General features: G+C 45.1%; 1 protein-coding gene across 1 annotated transcript in view; it reads right to left on the reverse strand.

Annotated features, from left to right (window-relative positions):
• ddx19a (DEAD-box helicase 19a) overlaps window positions 1–22,801 on the reverse strand; it is a 97,610-nt gene that overhangs the window by 52,176 nt on the left and 22,633 nt on the right. Inside the window, exon 4 of the mRNA XM_048561518.2 lies at window positions 19,079–19,214. Coding sequence (XP_048417475.1) covers window positions 19,079–19,214 — 136 coding nt within the window. The remainder of the gene's footprint in view (window positions 1–19,078; window positions 19,215–22,801) is intronic.

Here is a 22,801-nt window from a genome sequence, read left to right on the forward strand (position 1 = left end):
TTCCGCCTGGGAACCCTGCAGCCATATGGTATCAATGTGGACTTCACCAGTTTCAAAATCTCCCCTTCCCCTACTGCATCCCTAAACCAGCCGAGTTTGTCCCCTCCCCCCACTGCACCAAACAACCAGCCCAGCTCTTCTCCCCCACCCACTGCATCCCAAAACCAGTCCAACCTGTCTCTGCCTCCCTAACTGGTTCTTCCTCTCACCCATCCCTTCCTCCCACAACAAGCCGCACCGCCAGCTACCTACTAACCTCATCCCACCTCCTTGACCTGTCCGTCTTCCCTGGACTGACCTATCCCCTCCCTACCTCCCCACCTATACTCTCTCCACCTATGTTCTTTACTCTCCATCTTCAGTCCGCCTCCCCCTCTCTCCCTATTTATTCCAGAACCCTCACCCCACCCCCCTCTCTGATGAAGGGTCTAGGCCCGAAACGTCAGCTTTTGTGCTCCTGAGATGCTGCTTGGCCTGCTGTGTTCATCCAGCCTCACATTTTATTATCTTGGAATTCTCCAGCATCTGCAGTTCCCATTATCTCGGACAAAACAGAGGTATTTGTCGAAGTGATTACTTAATCAGAGGGGTATGGTCACAAGGACGTAAATGTTGGGAACTAAATATACAGGGCATGAGACTTTTCAAAAGGACAGGCTGGATGGAAGAGGTAGTGGGACACCTTTGTTAGTGAGAAATTGAATAAGTACAAAGCAAATGATCTTGGATTGTAGGATGTAGAATTCATGTGGTTAGAAGAAACAAAGAGTTAACGACATTGGTAGGAGTAGGCCACCTAACAGAAATTATACAGGACAGAAAATAAATTAAGATATGGTGAGAGCATGTCAAACAGGTAACCGGGCTGTTCATGCAGATTGGGAAAATGAAACTGGTAACATTAGCCATGAGGAAGAATGTAGTTGGGAGTGTTTTCTGCAATAACGTGGTGGATCCAAGGAGGGGTCAGGCTATTTTTGACTTCTTAATACGTAATGAGGCAGGTTTAACAAATTATTTTAGTGTAAGAGATCCCTTAGAGACAAATTCACTTCAAAGAAAGATGAGGGGCAACCTGAAAAGTTTACAACATTATGATGGGCATAGATAGAATAGATAGTCGGGGTCTTTTTCCCAGGGTAAAAATATTGATGAGGGGGAAATAGGTTTAAGCTAAAAGGAGGCAAGTTTAAAGATGTGAAAGGCAGGTTTTTTCAAAAAGACAGGATTTTAAGTGCCCGGACTGCACAAAGGGGAGGCATCATGTGTCTATGCGGTTTTCGTGGGCCAAAAAACCTGTTCCTGTGCTATACTGTTCTTTGCTTAACAGCCATAACATGATATAATCTAGCATTCAGCTGACAGTGCAAAACTTGGGTTGAAAGCAAAAGTGCTATATTTAAATAAGGGCAATTACATGGGGACGTGGGCAGATTTAGCTGGAGTGGACTGGGAAAGGAGTTTAGCTGAAAAGACATTTGAGAAACAAGGACAGACATTTAAGAAAACAGCTAAAGATTCTCAGCAAAAATACACAGTAGTGAAGAAGGAGGATTCTAAAGAGATAAACCAACCATGATTAACTTAAGATAATAAAATGTGAGGCTGGATGAACACAGCAGGCCAAGCAGCATCTCAGGAGCACAAAAGCTGACGTTTCGGGCCTGGACCCTTCATCAGAGAGGGGGATGGGGGGAGGGAACTGGAATAAATAGGGAGAGAGGGGGAGGCGGACCGAAGATGGAGAGTAAAGAAGATAGGTGGAGAGGGTGTAGGTGGGGAGGTAGGGAGGGGATAGGTCAGTCCAGGGAAGACGGACAGGTCAAGGAGGTGGGATGAGGTTAGTAGGTAGCTGGGGGTGCGGCTTGGGGTGGGAGGAAGGGATGGGTGAGAGGAAGAACCGGTTAGGGAGGCAGAGACAGGTTGGACTGGTTTTGGGATGCAGTGGGTGGGGGGGAAGAGCTGGGCTGGTCGTGTGGTGCAGTGGGGGGAGGGGATGAACTGGGCTGGTTTAGGGATGCAGTGGGGGAAGGGGAGATTTTGAAACTGGTGAAGTCCACATTGATACCATATGGCTGCAGGGTTCCCAGGCGGAATATGAGTTGCCGTTCCTGCAACCCTCGGGTGGCATCACTGTGGCAGTGCAGGAGGCCCATGATGGACATGTCATCAAGAGAATGGGAGGGGAAGTGGAAATGATAGTTTCAAGTTGAAAAAAGAAAGTGTCAGAGGCTAGTGGTAAACAAGATGGCTGAAACAAAAGGGAGAAAATAAACTATGAAGGCAAGCTATTAAGTAACATTATAAAAAGACAGTAAGAGCTTCTTTAAATACAGGGGATATTTACAATTTATGAACATCTGGCTTACAAAAGTTATTTCAAAATGCAATCCACAGAAGGATACATTAAAGAACCAAAATGCCTAAGTTTTTGTACTTAAACGGCTATTTTACATTATCCTATATTATGTTCCAACTTGCATACAAATTGACTTTTGAACAGACCATTGAGTGGAACCTATTCACAACCAAAGCAAACATAGGCCCTTTGGAGTACAAGGTTGGAGAAATATTAATGAGGAGGCAGGAAAGGCAGAGGGCATAAATAAACACTTTCCATCAGTCTTCATAGTAGAGGGCACTAATAGCACTCCAAAAATATTAAATAACTACACGGCTCAAAAGTCATTGTGAATAAATACAATAAATATCACTAAAGAAAGCATTCTAGGGAAACTAATGGGGCTGAAGGCTGAAAAGTCCCCTGAACATGATGGGGTTACATCCTGGAATTGTTAATGAAGTAGGCCCAGAGATACTGGATGCACCAAATTGGAAAACTGCCAATACAGTGCAACAATAAATAGATATTGCTGGAAAATTTCAGCAGGTCTGACAGCATTTGTGGAGGGAAATCAGAATTAACCTCAGGTAGAGTGGCCCTTCAAGTGCCAATATAACTTGCTTAGTAGAAAGGGAGAGGCAAAAATACTTAACTAAGGGACAGTGACCTTAACAAATGTCATTGGGAACAGTTGGGAATTTTTATAAAAGCTCATAAAATCAGAAGATTTAAAATTGCATAAAACCAAGACGTCAATACGACTTCATAATGGGAACATCATACCTGACAAAAATTTATCACAGCTCTGAGGTCCAGATGTTTCAATAGAAATAGGGAGGGAGGTAAGAGAGGTGGGGAAGTGGCATTACTAATCAGGGATGGAATCACAGCTTGCAGAAAGGGAGGTTGTGGACAAGGGTTTTGCCTGTTGAGTCAGTAAGGGTGGAAGTCAGAAACAGGAAAGGAGCAGTCACTTCATTGGGAGTTTCCTGTAGACCCCCCAGTTGCAACAGAGACACTGAGGAACAGGTTGGGAGACAGATTGTGGAAAGGTGCAGAAGTAATCGGGCTGTTGTCATGGGTGACTCCTACTTCTCTAATATAGACTGGGACCTCCTAAGTGCAAATAGTTTGGATGGAGCAGATTTTGTCAGGTGCGTCCAGGAAGGATTTCTGACTCTCTGTAGATAAGCCAACTAGGGGGAGGCCATATTGGATTTGGTGCTTGGCAACGAACCAGGCCAGACGTCCGATCTCTCAGGAGAGCATTTCGGCGATAATGACCACCACTCCCTGACCTTTACTGCAGTCACGGAGAGGAGTAGGAGCAGACAGTATGGGAAAGTATTTAATTGAGGGAGGGGGAATTACAATGTTATACAAAAACTGCGCAGCATTAATTGGGATCAGAGGTTCTCAGGGCAATGCAAGACAGAGATGTGGAAGCTGTTTAGGCAGCAGTTACTACAAGTACTGTATATGTTTGTCCCACTGAGACAATGAAAGGGGATGGTACGGTGAAGGAACCTTGGATGACCAGACACGTGGAACACCTAGTCAAGAGGAAGAAGGAAGCTGAAGGTTGAGGAAGTAAGGATCGGACAAGGCTCTAGAGATCTACAAGGTAGCTGGAAAGGAACTGAAGAATGGGCTTAGGAGAGCTGGAATGGCGTTTGAGAAAACCTTGGCGGGGAGGATCAAGCAAAATGCCAAGGCTTTATATAGTGATGTGAGGAACAAGAGGATGGCCAGAGTGAGGGTAAGGCCAATCAGGGATAGTGGACAGAACTTGTGTGCGAAGTTAGAGGAGGGAGGGGAAGTCCTTAATGAATATAGTGCCAAAAGATTGGAGGATGGCACATGTCATTCCCTTGTTCAAGAAACTGAATATGGATAATCCTGGAAATTACAGATCAGTCAGTCTTACTTCTGTGGTGGGCAAATTATTGGAGAGGATTCTGAGAGACAGTGTTTATGATTACTTGGAAAAGCACAGTTTGATTAGAAATAGCCAGCAGGGTTTTTGAGAGAGGCAGGTCATGCCTTATAAGCCTTTTTGAATTCTTTGAGAATCTGACAAAACAATTGATGAAAGTAGAGCAGTGGATGTGATGTAAATGGATTTTAGCAAGGCATTCAAAAAGGTTCCACATGGTAGGCTCATTCAGAAAGTAAGGAGGCATGGGATTCAGGAAAAGTTGGCAGTCTGGGTACAAAACTGGCTGTTCAGTAGAAGAGACAAGGTCGTAGCAGATAGAAGGTATTCAACCTGGAGCTTGTTGACCAGTGGTGTTCTGCAGGGATCTGTTCTAGGACCTCTGTTCTTTGTGATCTTCATGAATGACTTGGATGAGAAAGTGGAAGGTTCGGTTAGTAAGTTTGCCGACGACACCAAGGTTGGTGGAGATCTAGACAGTGTGGAGAGCTATTGTAGGTTGCAATAGGACATTGACAGCGCACAGAGCTAGGCAAAGAAGTGGCAGATGGAATTCCACCCAGGTAAGTGTGAAGTGATTCATTTTGGAAGGTTGAGTTTGAAAGCAGAATACAGGGTTAATGGCAGGATTCTCGGCAGCATGGAGGAACAGAGGGATCTTGGGATCCACGTCCATAGATCCCTCAAAGTTGCGACCCAAGTTGATAGGATTGTTAAGAAGGCAAGTGTTGTGTTGGCTTTCATTGGTAGGGGAATTGAGTTTAACAGCCACAAGGTCATGCTACAGCTCGATAAAACTCTTAATTAGACCACACATGGCTTATTGTGTTCAGTTCTGGTCATCTCATTACAGGGAGGATGCGGGAGCTTTTGAGGGGGTGCAGAGGAGATTTACCAGGATGCTGCCTGAACTGGAGGCAGGTCTTATGAGGAAACGTTGAGGGAGTTAGGGCTTTTCTCATTGGAGTGAAGAAGGATGAGAGGTGGCATAATAGATTGTACAAGTTGATGAGAGGCATCGTTAGAGTGGATAGTCAGAGGCCCTTTCCCAGGGCAAAAATGGCTACTACAAGGGGGCATAATTTTAAGGTGATGGGAGGAAGGTATCGGGGAGATGTCAGAGGTAGGTTTTTCACACAGAAAATGGTGGGCGTGTGGAATGCATTGCCGGCAGTGGTAGTGGAGTCAGATACTTTAGAGACTTTTAAGCGACTCTTGGATAGGCACATGGAGGATAGTAAAACGTAGGTTACGCAGGGTAGATTGATCTTAATAGAACATAGAACATTACAGCGCAGTACAGGCCCTTCAGCTCTCAATGTTGCGCTGACCTGTGAAACCAATCTGAAGCCCCATCTAACTTACACTATTCCATTATCATCCATGTTTATCCAATGACCATTTAAATGCCCTTAAAATTGGCAAGTCTAATACTGTTGCAGGCAGGCATTCCACACCCTTACTACTCTGAATAAACAGCCCACCTGTGACATCTGTCCTATATCTATCAGGATGATAGGTTGTCACACCATTGTGGGCCAAAGGCCTGTACCGGGCTGTACTGTTCCATATTCGATGTTCAATAACAACCAGAATAGATACCAGGGAAGCAGCAGGTACAATCATTTGTATGGCCAAAAGGCTTTCAATAAAGTACTGCATCCAAGACTACTTAAGGCTAAAGCTCGTAGTGTGAGTGGCATTATAGTAGCATGGATAGAGGATCAGCTGGAGACTGAATTGAGGTAAGGGAGTATTCTCAGCATGGCAACCTGTAATTACTCAAGAACCACAAGAATGTGTTGACAGCACAACTACTTACAATATATATTAATGAATTAGATGAAATTAAATGCACTATTCCAAGTTTGTGAATGTCAATAAAACAGGATGCAAGTAATGAAGATAATACAATGAGTCTGCAGAGGGATATAGACAGATTAATTAATCAGGCATAAACTTGACATATGGAATGTAAGAGATAATGGGAACTGCAGATGCTGGAGGTACCAAGATAAAGCGTGAAGCTGGGTGAACACAGCAGGCCAAGCAGCATCGCAGGAGCACAAAAGCTGACGTTTCGGGCCTAGACCCTTCATCAGAGAGGGGGTCTCTAATGAAGAGTCTAGGCCTGAAACGTCACCTTTTGTGCTCCCGAGATGCTGCTTGGCCTGCTGTGTTCATCCAGCTTCACGCTTTATCATCATACGCAATATAATGTGAGGAAACAATGTCATGCACTTTGTCAAATGGAATAGGACTGCTGAACAGAATATAAGTGGAGAAAAGCTGCAGCACAGATGGATTGGGGTCCATATGCAAAAATTACAAAAAGGTGCCATTCAAGTTCAGTGGGCAAGTGGAAAGACAACTGTACTGATGGTCACTATATTCAAAGGAAATGGAGTATGAAAATAGGAATATTCTGCTAAATCTATACGAGGAACTAGTCAGATCATACCTGGAGTACCGTGAACATTTCTGGTCTGTAAAAAAAGAAATCATGACACTGGAGGCTGTCCAGAGAAGGCTCAAAGAAAATTACAGCACAGGAACAGGCTCTTCAGCCCTCCAAGCCTGCGCCAATCAAGATCCGCTATCTAAACCTATCATCTATTTTCTAAGGGTCTGTATCCCTTTGCTCCCTGCCCATCCATGTACCTGTCCAGATATATCTGAAAAGACACTATCCTGTCTATGTCTATCACCTCCGTTGACAAGGCGTTCCAGGCACCCACCACCCTCTGTATAAAGAACTTTCCACGCATATCTCCCATAAATTTCCCTCCTCTCACTTTAAACTCATGACCCCTAGTAACTGAGTCCACCACTCTGGGGGAAGAAAGCTTCTTGCTATCCATCTTGTCTATATCCCTCATGACTGAGGTCTACAAAATAAGGTTCCCCCTCAATCTCTGTCTTTCTAATGAAAATAATCCTAATCTACTCAACCTTTCTTCATAGTTAGCACCCTCCATACCAGGCAACATCCTGGTGAACCTCCTCTGCATCCTCTCCAAAGCATCCACATCCTTTTGTTAATGTGGCGACCACAACTGTACGCAGTACTCTAAATGTGGCCGAACCAAAGTCCTATACAACTGTAACATGACCTGCCAACTCCTGTACTCAATACACCATCCGATGAAGGAAAGCATGTCGTATGCCTTCTTGACCACTCTATTGACCTGCGGTGCCACCTTCAGGGAACAATGGACCGGAACATCCAGATCTCTGGACATCAAATTTCCCCAGGACTCTTCCATTTCCTGTATAGTTTGCTCTTGAATTAGATCTTCCAAAACACATCACCTGGCATTTGCCCGGATTGAACTCCATCTGCCATTTCGCCGCCCAACTCTCCCATCCATCTATATTCTGCTGTAGGCTCTGGCAGTCCCCTTCACTATCTGCTACTCCACCAATCTTTGTCATCGGCAAACTTGCTAATCAGGCCACCTATACCTTCCTCCAAATCATTTACGTATATCACAAACAATAGTGGTCCCAGCACAGATCCCTGTGGAAACCCCCTTCCACTACAACTCTTGTCTCCTGTTGCCCAGACAGTTTTTTTTAAATCCGTCTAGCTAGTACACCTTGGGCTCCATGCGACTTCACTTTCCCCACCAGCCTGCCACGGGGAACCTTATCAAACGCCTTACTGAAGTCCATGTATATGACATCTACAGCCTTTCCCTCAATCAACTTAGTCACATCCTCCAAGAATTCTATTAAGTTGGTAAGACATGACCGTCCCCACACAAAACCATCCTGCCTATCACCAATAAGCCCATTTTCTTCCAAATGGGAATAGATCCTATTCCTCAGTATCTTCTCCAGCAGCTTCCCTACCACTGACGTTAGGCTCACTGGTCAATAATTACCTGGATTATCCTTGCTATCCTTCTTAAACAAGGGGACAATGTTAGTAATTCTCCAGTTGTCCAAGACCTCACCTGTGCTCAAGGATGCTGCAAAAATATCTGTTAAGGCCCCAGCTATTTCCTCTCTTGCTTCCCTCAATAACCAGGGATAGAACCCATCCGGACCTGGGGACTTGTCCACCTTAATGCCTTTCAGCAGCCCCAACACTTCCTCCCTCCTTATGTCAACTAGACCTAGAGTAATCAAACATCTTTCCCTAACCTCAACATCCGTCATGTCCCTCTCCTTGGTAAATACCGATGCAAAGTACTCGTTAAGAATGCCACCCATTTTCTCTGACTCAGCGCATAACTTTCCTTCTTTGTCCTGAAGTGGGCCAATCCTTTCTCCAATTACCCTCTTGCTGTTTATAGATGAATAAAAGGCTTTGGGGATTTTCCTTAACCATGTTTGCGAAAGATATCTCATGTCCCCTTTTAGCCCTTTAATTCCTCGTTTCAGATTCACGCTACATTCCTGGTATTCTTCCAAAGCTTCGTCTGTCTTCAGTCGCCTAGGCCTTATGCTTCCTTTTTCCTCTTAGCTAGTCTCACAATTTCACCTGTCATCCATGGTTCCCTAATCTTGCCATTTCTATCCCTCATTTTCATAGGAAAATGTCTCTCCTGCACACTAACCAACCTCTCTTTAAAAGCTTCCCAAATATCAAATGTGGATTTACCTTCAAACAGTTTCTCCCAATCTACATTCCCCAGATCCTGCCAAATTTTGGTATAGATGGCCTCCCCCAGTTTAGAACCACTCTCATCCTTGTCCATGAGTAGTGTAAAACTTACAGAACTGTGGTCACTATTTCCAAACTAGTCCCCTAGTGTAATTTCAACCACCTGGCCGAGCTCATTCCCCAAAACCAGGTCCAGTATGACCCCTTCCTGAGTTGGACTACATACATACTGCTCTAGAAAACCCTCCTGGATACTCCTTATGAATTCTGCTCCATCTTGACCCCTAACACTAAGTGAATCCCAGTCAATGTTGGGGAAAATTAAAATTTCCCATCACCACCACCCTGTTGCTCCTATACGCCTTTCCATAATCAGTCTACATATTTGTACCTCTATTTCACTGTTGGGACGCCTGTAGTACAGTCCCAACATTGTTACAGCACTCTTCCTATTTCTGAGTTCTGCCCACTGCTTGGCTCCTCCATAGTGCCCTCCTTCAGTACAGCTGTGATATCGTCTTTGACCAGTAATGCAACTCCTCCATCCCTTTTACCTCCCTCTATATCCCGCCTGAAGCATCGATATCCTGGGTCAACTAGTTGCTAATCATGCCCTTCCCTCAACCAAGTCTCAGTAATAGCAATAACATCATACTCCCAGATACCAATCCAAGGCCTAAGTTCATCTGCCTTATCTACTACACTTCTCGCATTAAAACAAATGCACCTCAGACTATCTTTGTATTCAGCATCTGGTCCCTGCCTACTCTTCCCTTTAGTCACGCTGACTTCATCATCTAGTTCCCTACAGGCTTTAGTTACTACCTCCTTTCTGTCCAATAATTGGTTCCCATCCCCCCTGCCACATTAGTTTAAAGCCCCCCCCCCCCCCCCCCCCCCCCCGCCGCAATGTTAGCAAAAGGACCCCCAGGGATATTGGTTCCAGTCTGGCCCAGGTATACACCGTCCAATTTGTAATGGTCTCACCTTCCCCAGAACCAGTCCCAATGTCCCAAAAATCTGAACCCCTCCCTCCTGCACCATCTCTCAAGCCACGCATTCATCCTGGCTATTGTTTCATTTCTGCTCTGACTAGCATGTGGCACTGGTAGCAATCCTGAGATTACTACCTTTGAGAGAGATCAATTCTGGGAATGGAAAGACTGTCTAATGAGATGTTGAGTAGTTTGGACTTTGCTGAATGAGGGGAAACAATGTTGTGACAACCTATCATCCTGATAGATATACTGATGCACAAGATTCTTAGGGTGCTTATCAGAGTAGAAGCTGAGAGGTTGTTTCCCTTGTGGAAGAGTCTAAGAGCAGAGGGCATAGTCTCAGAGGACAGTCAATCTATGGAATTCTTTACTGCAGAGGGCTATTCAGGCTAGTTTGTTAAGTATATTCAAAGCTGAGATAGGCATTTTCAAATCAACAAGGGAATCAAATGTTGCGGGGATAAGGCAAGAACAGTGGAGTTGAGGTTTATAAAATCAGCCTTTATCTCAAGGAATGACAAAGCAGGTTAGATCGGCCCCATGGCTTATTTCATTTCCTATATCAAACTTGTCCAATGTTGAGCAGATAGAACAAAGAATATGAATACACCTTACTGATCGGAGAAATAGACTTATAGATCAGTTGTGATTTAATACAATTATGTGGGTGTCTAAAACTAGGAGCATTCAGAAATACTTAGAAAAATGCTGATTCACAAATTAGGCAGTGACTAATGCTTTGGAAACACAGCCAGGGAATTTAAAGACTTGGTCTTCATAAAAGAAAAAGCTCAGCACGTCTTTCCTAATTTGTCTAGAAAAGATCATGGCAGTAAAGAAATAAGACAACCATCATTTTGTCAACGCTGCTGCAAAAAAGATTCAATTAATTTTCTTTCACCACGCACAAAATAAAACAAGTGATCATCCAGACCATTGCAATGCAATGACCTTGACACCTGTTGGACATGTATCCGAAAGATAACGACGCTAACAACTTCCATGAGAAACAGATGCAAAAATAATACAAAACAAAGTAGTGCGGATGCTGGAAATCAGACAACCAGAAACAGCTGAAGGAACTCAACAATGCAGCAAGACCTATTCAGTTTCTTCGGCAATTCCTGTTTACACTGCAAATATAATGTTACTTCAAGTTTCAGACCGAGGCATGATAATAACTCCATCAGTTTAAATGAGGGTTATAAAAGTTTAACTCTTTGAAGCCATTTGATAATAGCTTAGGACTGTTTACTTACAGTTACAATTTAACTATTTGCATGTACTTAACTAGAACAACCCTTTTGTGAAGTTTTCTGTTCACTTGATTCAAACAGATAAATGGGTAGAGATAAATACAGGAAATTGAGAACTTTTAAACAAAAATCTATCAAGGTTTCTTAAACATAATTAGGGGATTATCAAAGCAAAAAATTATTCAATAAAGCAGCAATATTCGGTTAACACACAATCAGTAAAAGACACGCATGAACAATTAGTCATTTAAATATCCCTAAAACATATGCAAGTACAGACTTCAAGAAGAGAGCTGTACCACTGCCCAGTACCACTTCATCTTCCAGCTCATTCGACATGCTAACAAGAAACTTTTTTACCTTTCAGGCATTGAGGCACACAAGATACAACTTAGCAATCCCACGGTCCTCCAGATCCTCCTCCTCCCCTTCCCCAACCCGACATCCTGTTGTGCATTCATCATCCCTCGTGTCTCCTTTTCTCCAATACTGAACGTTCTGTAGCAGCAAAGATATCAATTTTATCCTTCTGTGCCCCCAACTTAACAAATTTCAGGTCTGACATGTCATGGACCTCTTCCTAAGCTCCCTTCGCCTCCATGCCCATTTTTTTGGGCCAGAGTCCTCTCCCCATCGCACAGACCCCTTTGTCGAACTCCAACACACTCCCTCCACCTGGACCCCTTCCTATGGCCTTTTACCTGCCCTGTTCATTGAGAACTGTCGACATGACATCGGTCACTTCAATTTCTCGGTCCGCTCCCACCTCAGCCACTCATTCCAACCTACCCTCCCAAAACCTGACTGCACTTCATGTTCTCAGATCCACCCATGACTCTGTAATTAAGCCTGCCAATAACAATGCTGTTGTAATCTGGTAGACTGACCTCTACATTGCAGAAGCTAAGCCCCAACTCTCAGATACCACCTCCTATCTCCAGCTGGACCATGAACGCACAATAGATCATCGTGCCATTGTCTACACCATGGTCAAAATCATTTCATCTGATAATCTTCCTAATATTGCGTCCAAGCTGACAGTTCCCAAACCCTGCACAGCTTGCTTTTACCTCCTTCCCAAAATTCATAAACAGGAATGCCCAGGCAGACCATTGGGGCAGGTGCAAGCAGAAACTCAGAACTCATCTCTTCCCGGTTTGACTTAGTCTTTTCTCCCCTGTCCACTCACATCAGCAACTCCTCTGACACTTCAGAATTTCCAAATCATGGGTTCCAGCTGCCTCCTCTTCAGCATGGACAAGCAATCCCTTCACATACTCATCCCCCACCACAATTATCTTACAGCTCTCATATTCTTCCTGGAACAAAAGGCCTGAACGATCTGCAGCCTCATCCACCTGGCTGAGTTCCTCCTCACTCTTAACTCCTCTCATTTCCTTCAGATCAAAGGAGTGGCCATGGGTACCCACAAGCCCCATTATGCCTGTCAGTTTGTGGGGTATGTGGAACATTCCTTATTCCAGTCCTATTCTGGACCCCACACACACAACTTTTTCCTCCATTATATCAAGAATATCATTGCTGCTGCTTCCCTCTCTCATCCGGAATTGGAAAAGTTCTTTCATTTTGCTTCCAATTTCCACCCTGCTCTCACCTTCACCTAGTCTTGGACAGCACGGTGGCTCAGTGGTTGGCACTGCAGCCTCACAGCACCAGGGACCCGGGTTCAATTCCAGCCTCAGGCAAGTGTGTGGAGTTTGCACATTCTCCCAGTGTCTGTGCGGGTTTCCTCCGGGTGCTCCAGTTTCCTCCCACAGTCCAAAGATGTGCAGGCTAGGTGGATCAGCCATGCTAAATTGCCCATAGTGTTCAGGGGTGTGTGGGATGCTTCAAGGGGCAGTGTGGACTTGTTGGGCCAAAGGGCCTGTTCCCACACTGGATGGAATCTAATTTAGTCCATGTCAGACTACTCAGCATCTGTTTCCATTTCTGGGGATAGACTGGCCACTAATATCCACTATAAACCCACCAGCTCCCACCATTACCTAGACTATACATCCTCATACCCCTTTTTTTTGTAAAGACTCTATTCTATTCTCCTAGCTCCTCCACCTCAATCACCTATGTTTCAATGATTCCAACTTTGACAAAGGAGCCTCCAAAATGTCCACCTTCTTCCTCAATAGAGGAGTTCCCAGCACCATCATCGACAGGGCCCCGAGCTGGGTTCAATCCATTTCCCGCTCTCACCTCCTTCTTCCCTCCCACAAAGCAATATGGTCCCCCTTTATCCTTACCTTCCAATCCACCAGCATCCTCATCCAGAGGATCATTAGCTGCCAATGCTGCCACCTCCACACACTTATTCCTCTCCCTCCCCACCCCCCAACACCGATCAGCCTTCCACAGGGACTGTTCCCTCTGGAACATACGGGTCCACTCCTGCTCCACAGCACTTTCCGCTTCAGCTGCAGAAGTTGTAACACCAGTCTGTTTACCTCTTCCCTTCTCAGTACCCAAGGGCCTAAACACACCTTTCAGGTGAAGCAGTGCTTTACCTGCACTTTCCCACTATGCAGTCTATTGCATTTGCTGCTCACAATCTGGTCTCCTCTACACTGAGGAACCGCAGCATAGACTGGGTGACTGCGTAGCACAACACCAGTGTTCTGTTTGCAAAAAAAACACCTAGCCTCCAGCTGCCTGCCACTTCACACCACCACTCCGTTCCCTGGCCAACATCTTTCTCAGGCTTTCTGAAGTGCTCATTTTCTGCTTGAGGACCCTACAGCCTTCTGGACTTTATACGGAGTTCAATAACTTTAGTTCTCGAGCTCTCCCAAGTCCCACAGAACAGGGCTTGTCATCACAGTCTGCTATTACACACAACTCACTGTGAGCCACTAACAGTCCCCATTAACAGCTATTCAGCCTCCTAGCCAGATCTTTATCTATTCCTTTGTCCAACTGCTCTTCGGGCTCTAGCCTCACCTATCATTCCCTCCTTACCACTGCATGCGCACCGCACCCCACCCCCCCACCCCACCCCCACCACCACCCTATGTTCTGCATATAAACCAACATTTCCCTAGTCACCATCAGTTCTGAGGATGTGCCAAAAACACTAACTTCGATTTCCCTCTACAGGTGCTGCCAGGCCTGAACTTCCCAACAATTTCAGTTTTTGATTTCAAGAGAAAAGCTTATCTGCAAAAACTGGCTGGCTTTCTGGGAAAAGAAAACATTGATCAATTAGACACTTTTAAGGGTAAGGAATGTTCGGATCTGTTGGTTTGGAGATTGACACATGGTTAAGTCATGAAGAAAGTTAAAAGATTTCGACTGAGTGACAGAGAAGGAACAGCAATACATTTCCAAGTCAGGATGCTGTCCAGCATTTGTGTGGAACTTGTAGGGAAGTTGCTTCCCCAAGTATCTACAGCTGGTCCTTGTAGATCCAGGTGGTTGTGGACTTGGAAGGTGCTGTCTAAGGAGCACTGATTAAATTACTACAGTGCATATTGTACTGGTATACACTGCTACTACAAGATGGTGGTGGTAAGTGTTACAGTTTGCAGATAAAGTTTGCCCATCAAGCAGGCTCTCTCCTGGATGATATCAAGCTCTTACTGTGTTGTCCGTCCTGTACTCAGCCAGGCAGACACAAAGCGTTCCATTATGCTCCTGTCTTGTGCCCTGTACATTGTGGATAGGCTCCGGGCAATCAGGTGGTGAGTTACTCATTCTAGGATTCAGAGCCTCTGACCTGTTCTTAAAGCCACAATATTTAATTGGTTAACCCAATTCAGTTTCAAGATGATGCTAAGTCTACAGAGGGGATTCCGTGATACTAATGCTTTTCAATGTCAAGGGGGCATTAGATTCTTTATTGGACATTTGGCATTTAGGTGGTTCAAATGTTATTTGCCATTTGGCAACCTAAGCATTTGTATCGTCCAGACATTGCTGAATTTGGATAGAAATTGTTTCAGTGTCTGGGGGTTCATGAATGACACAGGACATTGACACTCATCTGCAAACATCCCAGTCTCTAACCTTTAAATGTGGAAGCAGTGTTGGACTGGAGTGGACAAGATCAGAAGTCACACAACATCAGGTTATGGTCCAACAGGTTTATTTGAAATCTGAAGCTTTCAGACTGCTGTTTCTTCATGAGGTGAACATTTTCACCTAACGAAGCAGCAGCACACCGAAAGCTTCAGATTTCAACTAAACTTGTTTATTCTTATTGTTGAATTTTACATTCAAGTGTTCTAGCTTCAAATTTACCTATGCTTGCTGCTGAAACAAAATAAACAATAACTATCACTAGAGAAAAAAATTAGGGAACTTAATGGCTGGTGCATAACTCCACTAGTCACCACTGCCGTCCTGAAAAAGACTTTCATCCCTATTCTCTGCGTTCTGCCAGTCAGTCAATCCGCTTTCAACACCAGTACCTCGCCCCTCATCCCTCTGGTTCTTATTTTATTTATCAGCCTTCTGTGTCAGCTTGTTAAGGCCTCCAGGAAATCCAAAACAGATCACATCCAGTGGCTCTATTTTGTATAACATGCTTGCTACCACCTCAAAGAATTCTAACAAATTTGTCAGGCACGATCTCCCCTTGACAAGTGTGCTGACTCATTACGCACTTTCACGTACTCTGCAATCTCATTCTTAATACTGCACTTTAAAATCTCACCAATGACAGAGGTCAGATTAACCAGCCTTTGGTTCCTATTTCTGTCTCCCACTCTTTTTAAACAGCAGTGTTAGATTAGCCATTTTCCATTCCCCTGGGCCCCGCCCCGACTTCAGTGATTCCTGAAAGATAACCAATGCTTCTAATCTTCTCAACTATCTCATTCAGAACAGAGGTACTGTACATTTGGTCCTGGTGACTTATCTGCCTTTAGACCATTCAGCTTCTTCAGCACATCCTCCTCAGTGCTGGCCACCTCACTCATCTCTGCCTCCTGATTCTCGAAGTCCTGATATGCTGCTGACATCTTCTACTGTGAAATCTGATGTAAAGAACAAAAAGGAACTATGGCCGGAACAGAATACAGTTTATGGGAGAAAGGAGCTTTACCTGTGGGATAATAAGATGTGAGGCTGGATGAACACAGCAGGCCAAGCAGCATCTCAGGAGCACAAAAGCTGACATTTCGGGCCTAGACCCTGTGGGATTTTACTTTTCCTAAAAAGTCATGAAGGCTTTTGGTATTTGGGTGGAAGATGAGGTGGTATTTAAATTTGGACAAACCAATCAATATATTATGCAGTGTCCTCACACAGTCCAAAGATGTGCCGGTTAGTTGGATTGGCCATGCTAAATTGCCCATAGTGTTCAGGGAGGTGTAGATTAGGTGGGTTATAGGGGGATGGGTCGAGGTGGGATGCTCTGAGGTTCGATGTGGACTTGTTAGGCCAAAGGGCCTGCTTCCACACTGTGGAGATTCTAATTCTGTCGGGATTCTAATACGTCCTTCAGTCCTAAAAAAGTTTTTACTTAGTTTTAGTGGTCCATTTACCTTAAACCAAATCAAAAGGATTAAAATCAAATCAAATCATTAATGAACCCTGCGAGGCAAACAAAAGAAATTCCAGACCTTTGTTTAAAAGACAGATATTTATGACACTATGCTCTGATCATTGTTTTGAAGGTTTGGTGGAACCGTTCTGAAGCTCATGACAGTGGATATCAGACTGAAGACTGAGTTACACACAGACAACTTCTTGAATAGTTTAGACAGAAAATTAGAACCTTCATCCAACTGGGTCACCATCAGTAATTCATATTAGGTGTAGAACTGGATTAACTTTTCTTCCACTATACTTGCAGTGATTGCTCGTAAAACAGTGGAGCCCAAGAACTGATCAGGCATATCCATGAAGTTTTCAATTCCAGTAAAGGTCGTACACAATCCACCAGAACACTACTAAAATGAAGAGATAATGGGAACTGCAGATGCTGGAGAATTCCAAGATAATAACATGTGAGGCTGGATGAACACAGCAGGCCAAGCAGCATCTCAGGAGCACAAAAGCTGACGTTTCGGGGCTAGACCCTTCATCAGAGAGGGAGATGGGGAGAGGGAACTGGAATAAATAGGGAGAGGGGGAGGCGGACCGAAGATGGAGAGTAAAAAAGATAGGGGGAGAGAGTATAGGTGGGGAGGTAGGGAGGGGATAGGTCAGTCCAGGGAAGATGGACAGGTCAAGGAGGTGGGATGAGGTTAGTAGGTAGATGGGGGTGCGGCTTGGGGTGGGAGGAAGGGATGGGTGAGAGGAAGAACCGGTTAGGGAGGCAGAGACAGGTTGGACTGGTTTTGGGATGCAGTGGGTGGGGGGGGGGGGGGGGAGAGAGAGAGAGAAGAGCTGGGCTGGTTGTGTGGTGCAGTGGGGGGAGGGGACGAACTGGGCTGGTTCAGGGATGCAGTTGGGGAAGGGGAGACCCCGAAACTGGTGAAGTCCACACCGACACCACCAGGCTGCAGGGTTCCCCGGCGGAACACGAGTCGCCGCTCCCACAACCCCCGGGCGGCACCACCGTGGCACTGCAGGAGGCCCACGACGGACACGCCATCCAAAGAATGGGAATGGAAACGGCCTGCGACTGGGAGGTGCAGTTGTTTGTTGCGAACCGAGCGGAGGTGTTCTGCAAAGCGGTCTCCATGCCTCCGCTTGGCTTCCCCAATGTAGAGGGAGCTACACCGGGTACAGTGGATGCAGTATACCACATCAGCAGATGTGCAGGTGAACCTCCGCTCAATGTGGAATGTCATCTTGGGGCCTGCGATAGGGGTGAGGGAGGTGGTGTGGGGGCAAGTGTAGCATTTCCTGCGGTTGCAGGGGAAGGTGCCGGGTGTGGTGGGGTTGGAGGGCAGTGTGGAGCGAACAAGGGAGTCACGGAGAGAGTGGTCTCTCCGGAAAGCAGACAGGGGTGGGGATGGAAAAATGTCTTGGGTGGTGGGGTCGGATTGTAAATGGCGGAAGTGTCGGTGGATGATGCGTTGTATCCGGAGGTTGGTGGGCTGGTGTGTGAGAACGAGGGGGATCCTCTTTGGGCGGTAAATGGCGGAAGTGTCGGAGGATGATGCGTTGTATCACCCAAGCGGAATGAGTTGCTGTTCCTGCAACCTTCGGGTGGCATCATCGTGGCACTGCAGGAGGCCCATGATGGCTTGGGAACCCTGCAGCCTGGTGGTGTCGGTGTGGACTTCACCAGTTTCGGGGTCTCCCCTTCCCCCACCGCATCCCTAAACCAGCCTAGTTCGTCCCCTCCGCCCACTGCACCACACAACCAGCCCAGCTCTTCTTCTCCACACACTGCATCCCAAAACCAGTTCAAACTGCCTCTGCCTCCCTAACCGGTTCTTCCTCTCACCCATCCCTTCCTCCCACCACAAGCCGCACCATCATCTCCTACCTACTAACCTCATCCCACCTCCTTGACCTGTCCGTCTTCCCTGGACTGACCTATCCCCTCCCTACCTCCCCACCTATACTCTGCTCTCCACCTATCTTCTTTTCTCTCCATCTTCGGTCCGCCTCCCCCTCTCCCCCTATTTAATCCTCACCCCATCCCCCTCTCTGATGAAGGGTCTAGGCCCGAAACGTCAGCTTTTGTGCTCCTGAAATGCTGCTGGGCCTGCTGTGTTCATCCAGCCCCACACTTTATTATCTTGGATTCTCCAGCATCTGCAGTTCCCATTATCTCTAAAATGAACACAGAACAGTACAGCACAGATACCACTCTAGGCATGTCTACAAAAACTTGAAATAAAATTATTTATTCACAATCCTTCAAACCTTGCATCCTCCAAGCAATACTAAACGTCTTTATAACAGTATATAGGGAGTTTTTGGTGAATTGAAGCTACATATTGATTATTTATATCTGAAATAGACTGCACTGGCAGAACAGAAACCTAAACAGTAATATAAGACAGAAAAAATGCTTACAAATGCAGCTCTTCAAAGGACTTCACAGAGTACAGAGGGGAATTTGGATCTCTCTGGAGTACTTCAACTTGATGTGTCGATTGAACCAGATTACTGCGGATTAGCTTATTCAACAGAGACTGGGCAGCCTTATCCTCTACAGAAATAAAAACATACCAATCACTACACAGTCAACATGGGGCACAATTACTACAAGAGTTAATCCTTTCTCGCATCAAAAAAGAAATTGAAAGCTTAAGCAGAGTTCTCTAAACACTATGGGAAATATACCTACAATTAAGTGGCTTACTTGGTCAGTTAAATTTCAACCAAATTGCTGACAGCCTGGAGTCACATGAAGACCAGAATGGTTAAATATAATAGATTCTCTCCCCGAATGGAGATGACTGTCATAAAAATCCATTTGCTTCAATCTGGTAGCTTCATAATTATTATTAATAAAGAACAGCATTTATTCCAGATTTGGTGGCTGAATTTAAATTGCTTAATCTGTTATGCAGGGATTTCAACTCATCACCAGGGCACCAGTCCAGGCCTCTGGATTGTTACTCCAGTAGTATTACCACTGCTACTGTCCATGAACACTGCCACAATCCTGCCTATTCCAGTGATGAGTTGAATGCACACCAAAATCAATTGCTGATCTTCTTCCTAATCCATCAGAACATTTGTATTTACATAAAACATTGTTTAAATCTCAGCTTTTGCGGTGCAACATGAGCTAATAACCTAGATTTTTACAAGTGTCAGGAAACCGCAGAATGCTTCTGGAGGTGTCTGAAATAAATGTTGAGGTAGTAAAATTTCCCAAAATTAGAGTCACAGAAGCCTGACAGTATATGAAGTGGCAATTCAGCTCAATTCTGCACAGACCCTACAAACAGCATCCCACCCAAACTCCTACGCCATCCCTGTAACCCTGCACTTACAATGGCTAATCCACCTAGAATACACATCCCTGAACACTGTGGACAACTTAACGTGGCCCAACCTGCTCACCTCCAGACTATGAGGGGAAACTGGAACATCCATTGCAAACCTACGCAAACAATAGACAATAGGGTGCTGGAGTAGGCCATTTGGCCCTTCCAGCCAGCACCACCAATCATTATCATGGCTGATTATCCACAATCAGTATCCTGTTCCTGCCTTATTCCCATAATCCTTGATTCCACTATCTTTAAGAGCTCCATCTATCTCTTTCTTGAAAGTATCCAGAGACTTGGCCTCCACTGCCTTCTGGGGCACAGCATTCCATATGTCCACCACTCTCTGGGTGAAGAAATTTCTCCTCAACTCTGTTCTAAATGGCCTACCCCTTATTTTTAAACTGTGTCCTCTGGTTCTGGACTCATCCATCAGCGAAAACATGTTTCCTGCCTCCAGAGAGTCCAATCCTTAATAATCTTAACGCCTCAATCAGATCCCCTCTCATCCTTCTAAACTCGAGTGTATACAAGCCCAGTCGCTCGAATCTTTCAACATATGATAGTCCCGCCATTCTGGGAATTGACCTCGTGAACCTACACTGCACTCCCTCAATAGCAAGAATGTCCTTCCTCAAATTTGGAGACCAAAACTGCACACAATACACCAGGGCCCTGCACAGCTGCAGAAGGATCTCTTTGCTCACTGCCTGCTGTGCCTGCTTGCTTGCCTTCATTGACTAATGTACAAGAACACCTGGACCTCGTTGTGCTTCCCCTTTACCTGACTTGACTCCATTGAGATAGTAATTTGCATTCCAACTCTTGCCACCAATTCTATGCAGACATGGGGAGAACAAGCAAACCCTACACAGGCAGTCATCCCAGCCTGGAAGTGAACCTGGGTCCCTGGCACTGAGGCGCAGCAGTGTTAACCAATGAGCCATTGTATTGCCCAAAATTATTCTACAAACAATATTCCCCTATTTTGCAGAAAAGGACAGAAATCTAACGTCTTTAATGACTCGCATAAGAACACTACAAGAAAACTGAACAGGATTTGGCTGCAATATCCCCAGTACAAAATTTATTAACACTCAAGGCTCAGCCATCTGCTGAGATAGTGGAAAACATCAGCACATGTGGATCTGTACCCTGATGAGGACCATTTTCAATAGTAACAGAGAAAATGAAGGGAGAGAAAAATAGAGAACATGCATCACAAAGCTGTGATGTTCTCAAGGGTCACTGGACTCAAAACATCACCTTTGCTTTCTCACCATAGGTACTTATATTGAGTTTCTACAAAAAGTTGTGTTTTTGTTTAAGATGTATCGTGTGATTGTTGGCCAAATAGTTGGTTTGCAATACAGGGCAAGAACCACAGGTTCAATTTGTGCAATGGCTGAGGTTACTATGAAGGTCTGCCTCCTCAGTCTCGCCTGAGACGTGACCCTCAGGTTAAACAGATGGCTAACCATCTTTCTCCAATGACAGCGTAACTCTATAATTCCCCACGATTGTAGCAAATTTACCATTTGTTTCAATATTTATCCATCTCTTTTATACTTGCATTACTGCTTCACAAATGATGACTGCATGCAGATCTTGCACAAAAAGTTATATTAAGCGATACCAAAATAAGGACAAGTACAGTGTTTGCTCGCTGCTCCATGGAATTAAACATGCCAAAGATGAAATTTCATGTTTGCAGACTGATCAATAAAGCTTTTAAAGCATTACCTTATGAAGATGAATTCCCATTGATAAAAATGGGAAGTGAAGATAGCTATTCAGAAAAATCTCTGAAATGGAGTTGATACAGCAAAGTCTGCTCAGAGAAATACTCCTGAATCATTGTGACTTTTAATGCCAATGTCAATAATGCATACATTTCAAGATTATTCCAAACAATGCTTCTTTACGTATTAATAGGAGTATTTCTATTCAATTAGTGAGAAAGAGGGAGTAAAATGATGATTAGAGCATGGTAAGAATGAACAAAGCATGAAATCTTTTTAAAAAAGTGCACCAAATAGAAGGTTAAAAATCAGAGAGGTAATAAGACAGTAGTAAAGGCTCTTCATTTGAATGCATATAGCATTTGTAACAATACACAAATTGACAGTGCAAGCAGAAACAAATGCGCCTAATCTTGCAGACATTAGAGACAAAGCTACATGAGGACAAAGGACACATTACATTTAGGAAGGATAATAAAATGTGAGGCTGGATGAACACAGCAGGCCCAGCAGCACCTCAGGAGCACAAAAGCTGACGTTCTGGGCCTAGACCCTTCATCAGAGAGGGGGATGGGGTGAGGGTTCTGGAATAAATAGGGAGAGAGGGGGAGGCGGACCGAAGATGGAGAGAAAAGAAGACAGGTGGAGAGGAGAGTATAGTTGGGGAGGTAGGGAGGGGATAGGTCAGTCCAGGGAAGACGGACAGGTCAAGGAGGTGGGATGAGGTTAGTAGGTAGGAGATGGAGGTGCAGCTTGGGGTGGGAAGAAGGGATGGGTGAGAGGAAGAACAGGTTAGGGAGGCAGAGACAGGTTGGACTGGTTTTGGGATGCAGTGGGTGGAGGGGAAAGCTGGGCTGGTTGTGTGGTGCAGTGGGGGGAGGGGACAAACTGGACTGGTTTTCGGATGCGGTGGGGAAAGGGGAGATTTTGAAACTGGTGAAGTCCACATTGATACCATTAGGCTGCAGGGTTACCAAGCGGAATATGAGTTGCAGTTCCTGCAACCTTCGAGTGGCATCATTGTGGCACTGCAGGAGGCCCACGATGGACATGTC

Source organism: Stegostoma tigrinum, chromosome 28, assembly GCF_030684315.1.
Source record: "Stegostoma tigrinum isolate sSteTig4 chromosome 28, sSteTig4.hap1, whole genome shotgun sequence".
In the NCBI taxonomy this organism is placed as follows: domain Eukaryota; kingdom Metazoa; phylum Chordata; class Chondrichthyes; order Orectolobiformes; family Stegostomatidae; genus Stegostoma; species Stegostoma tigrinum.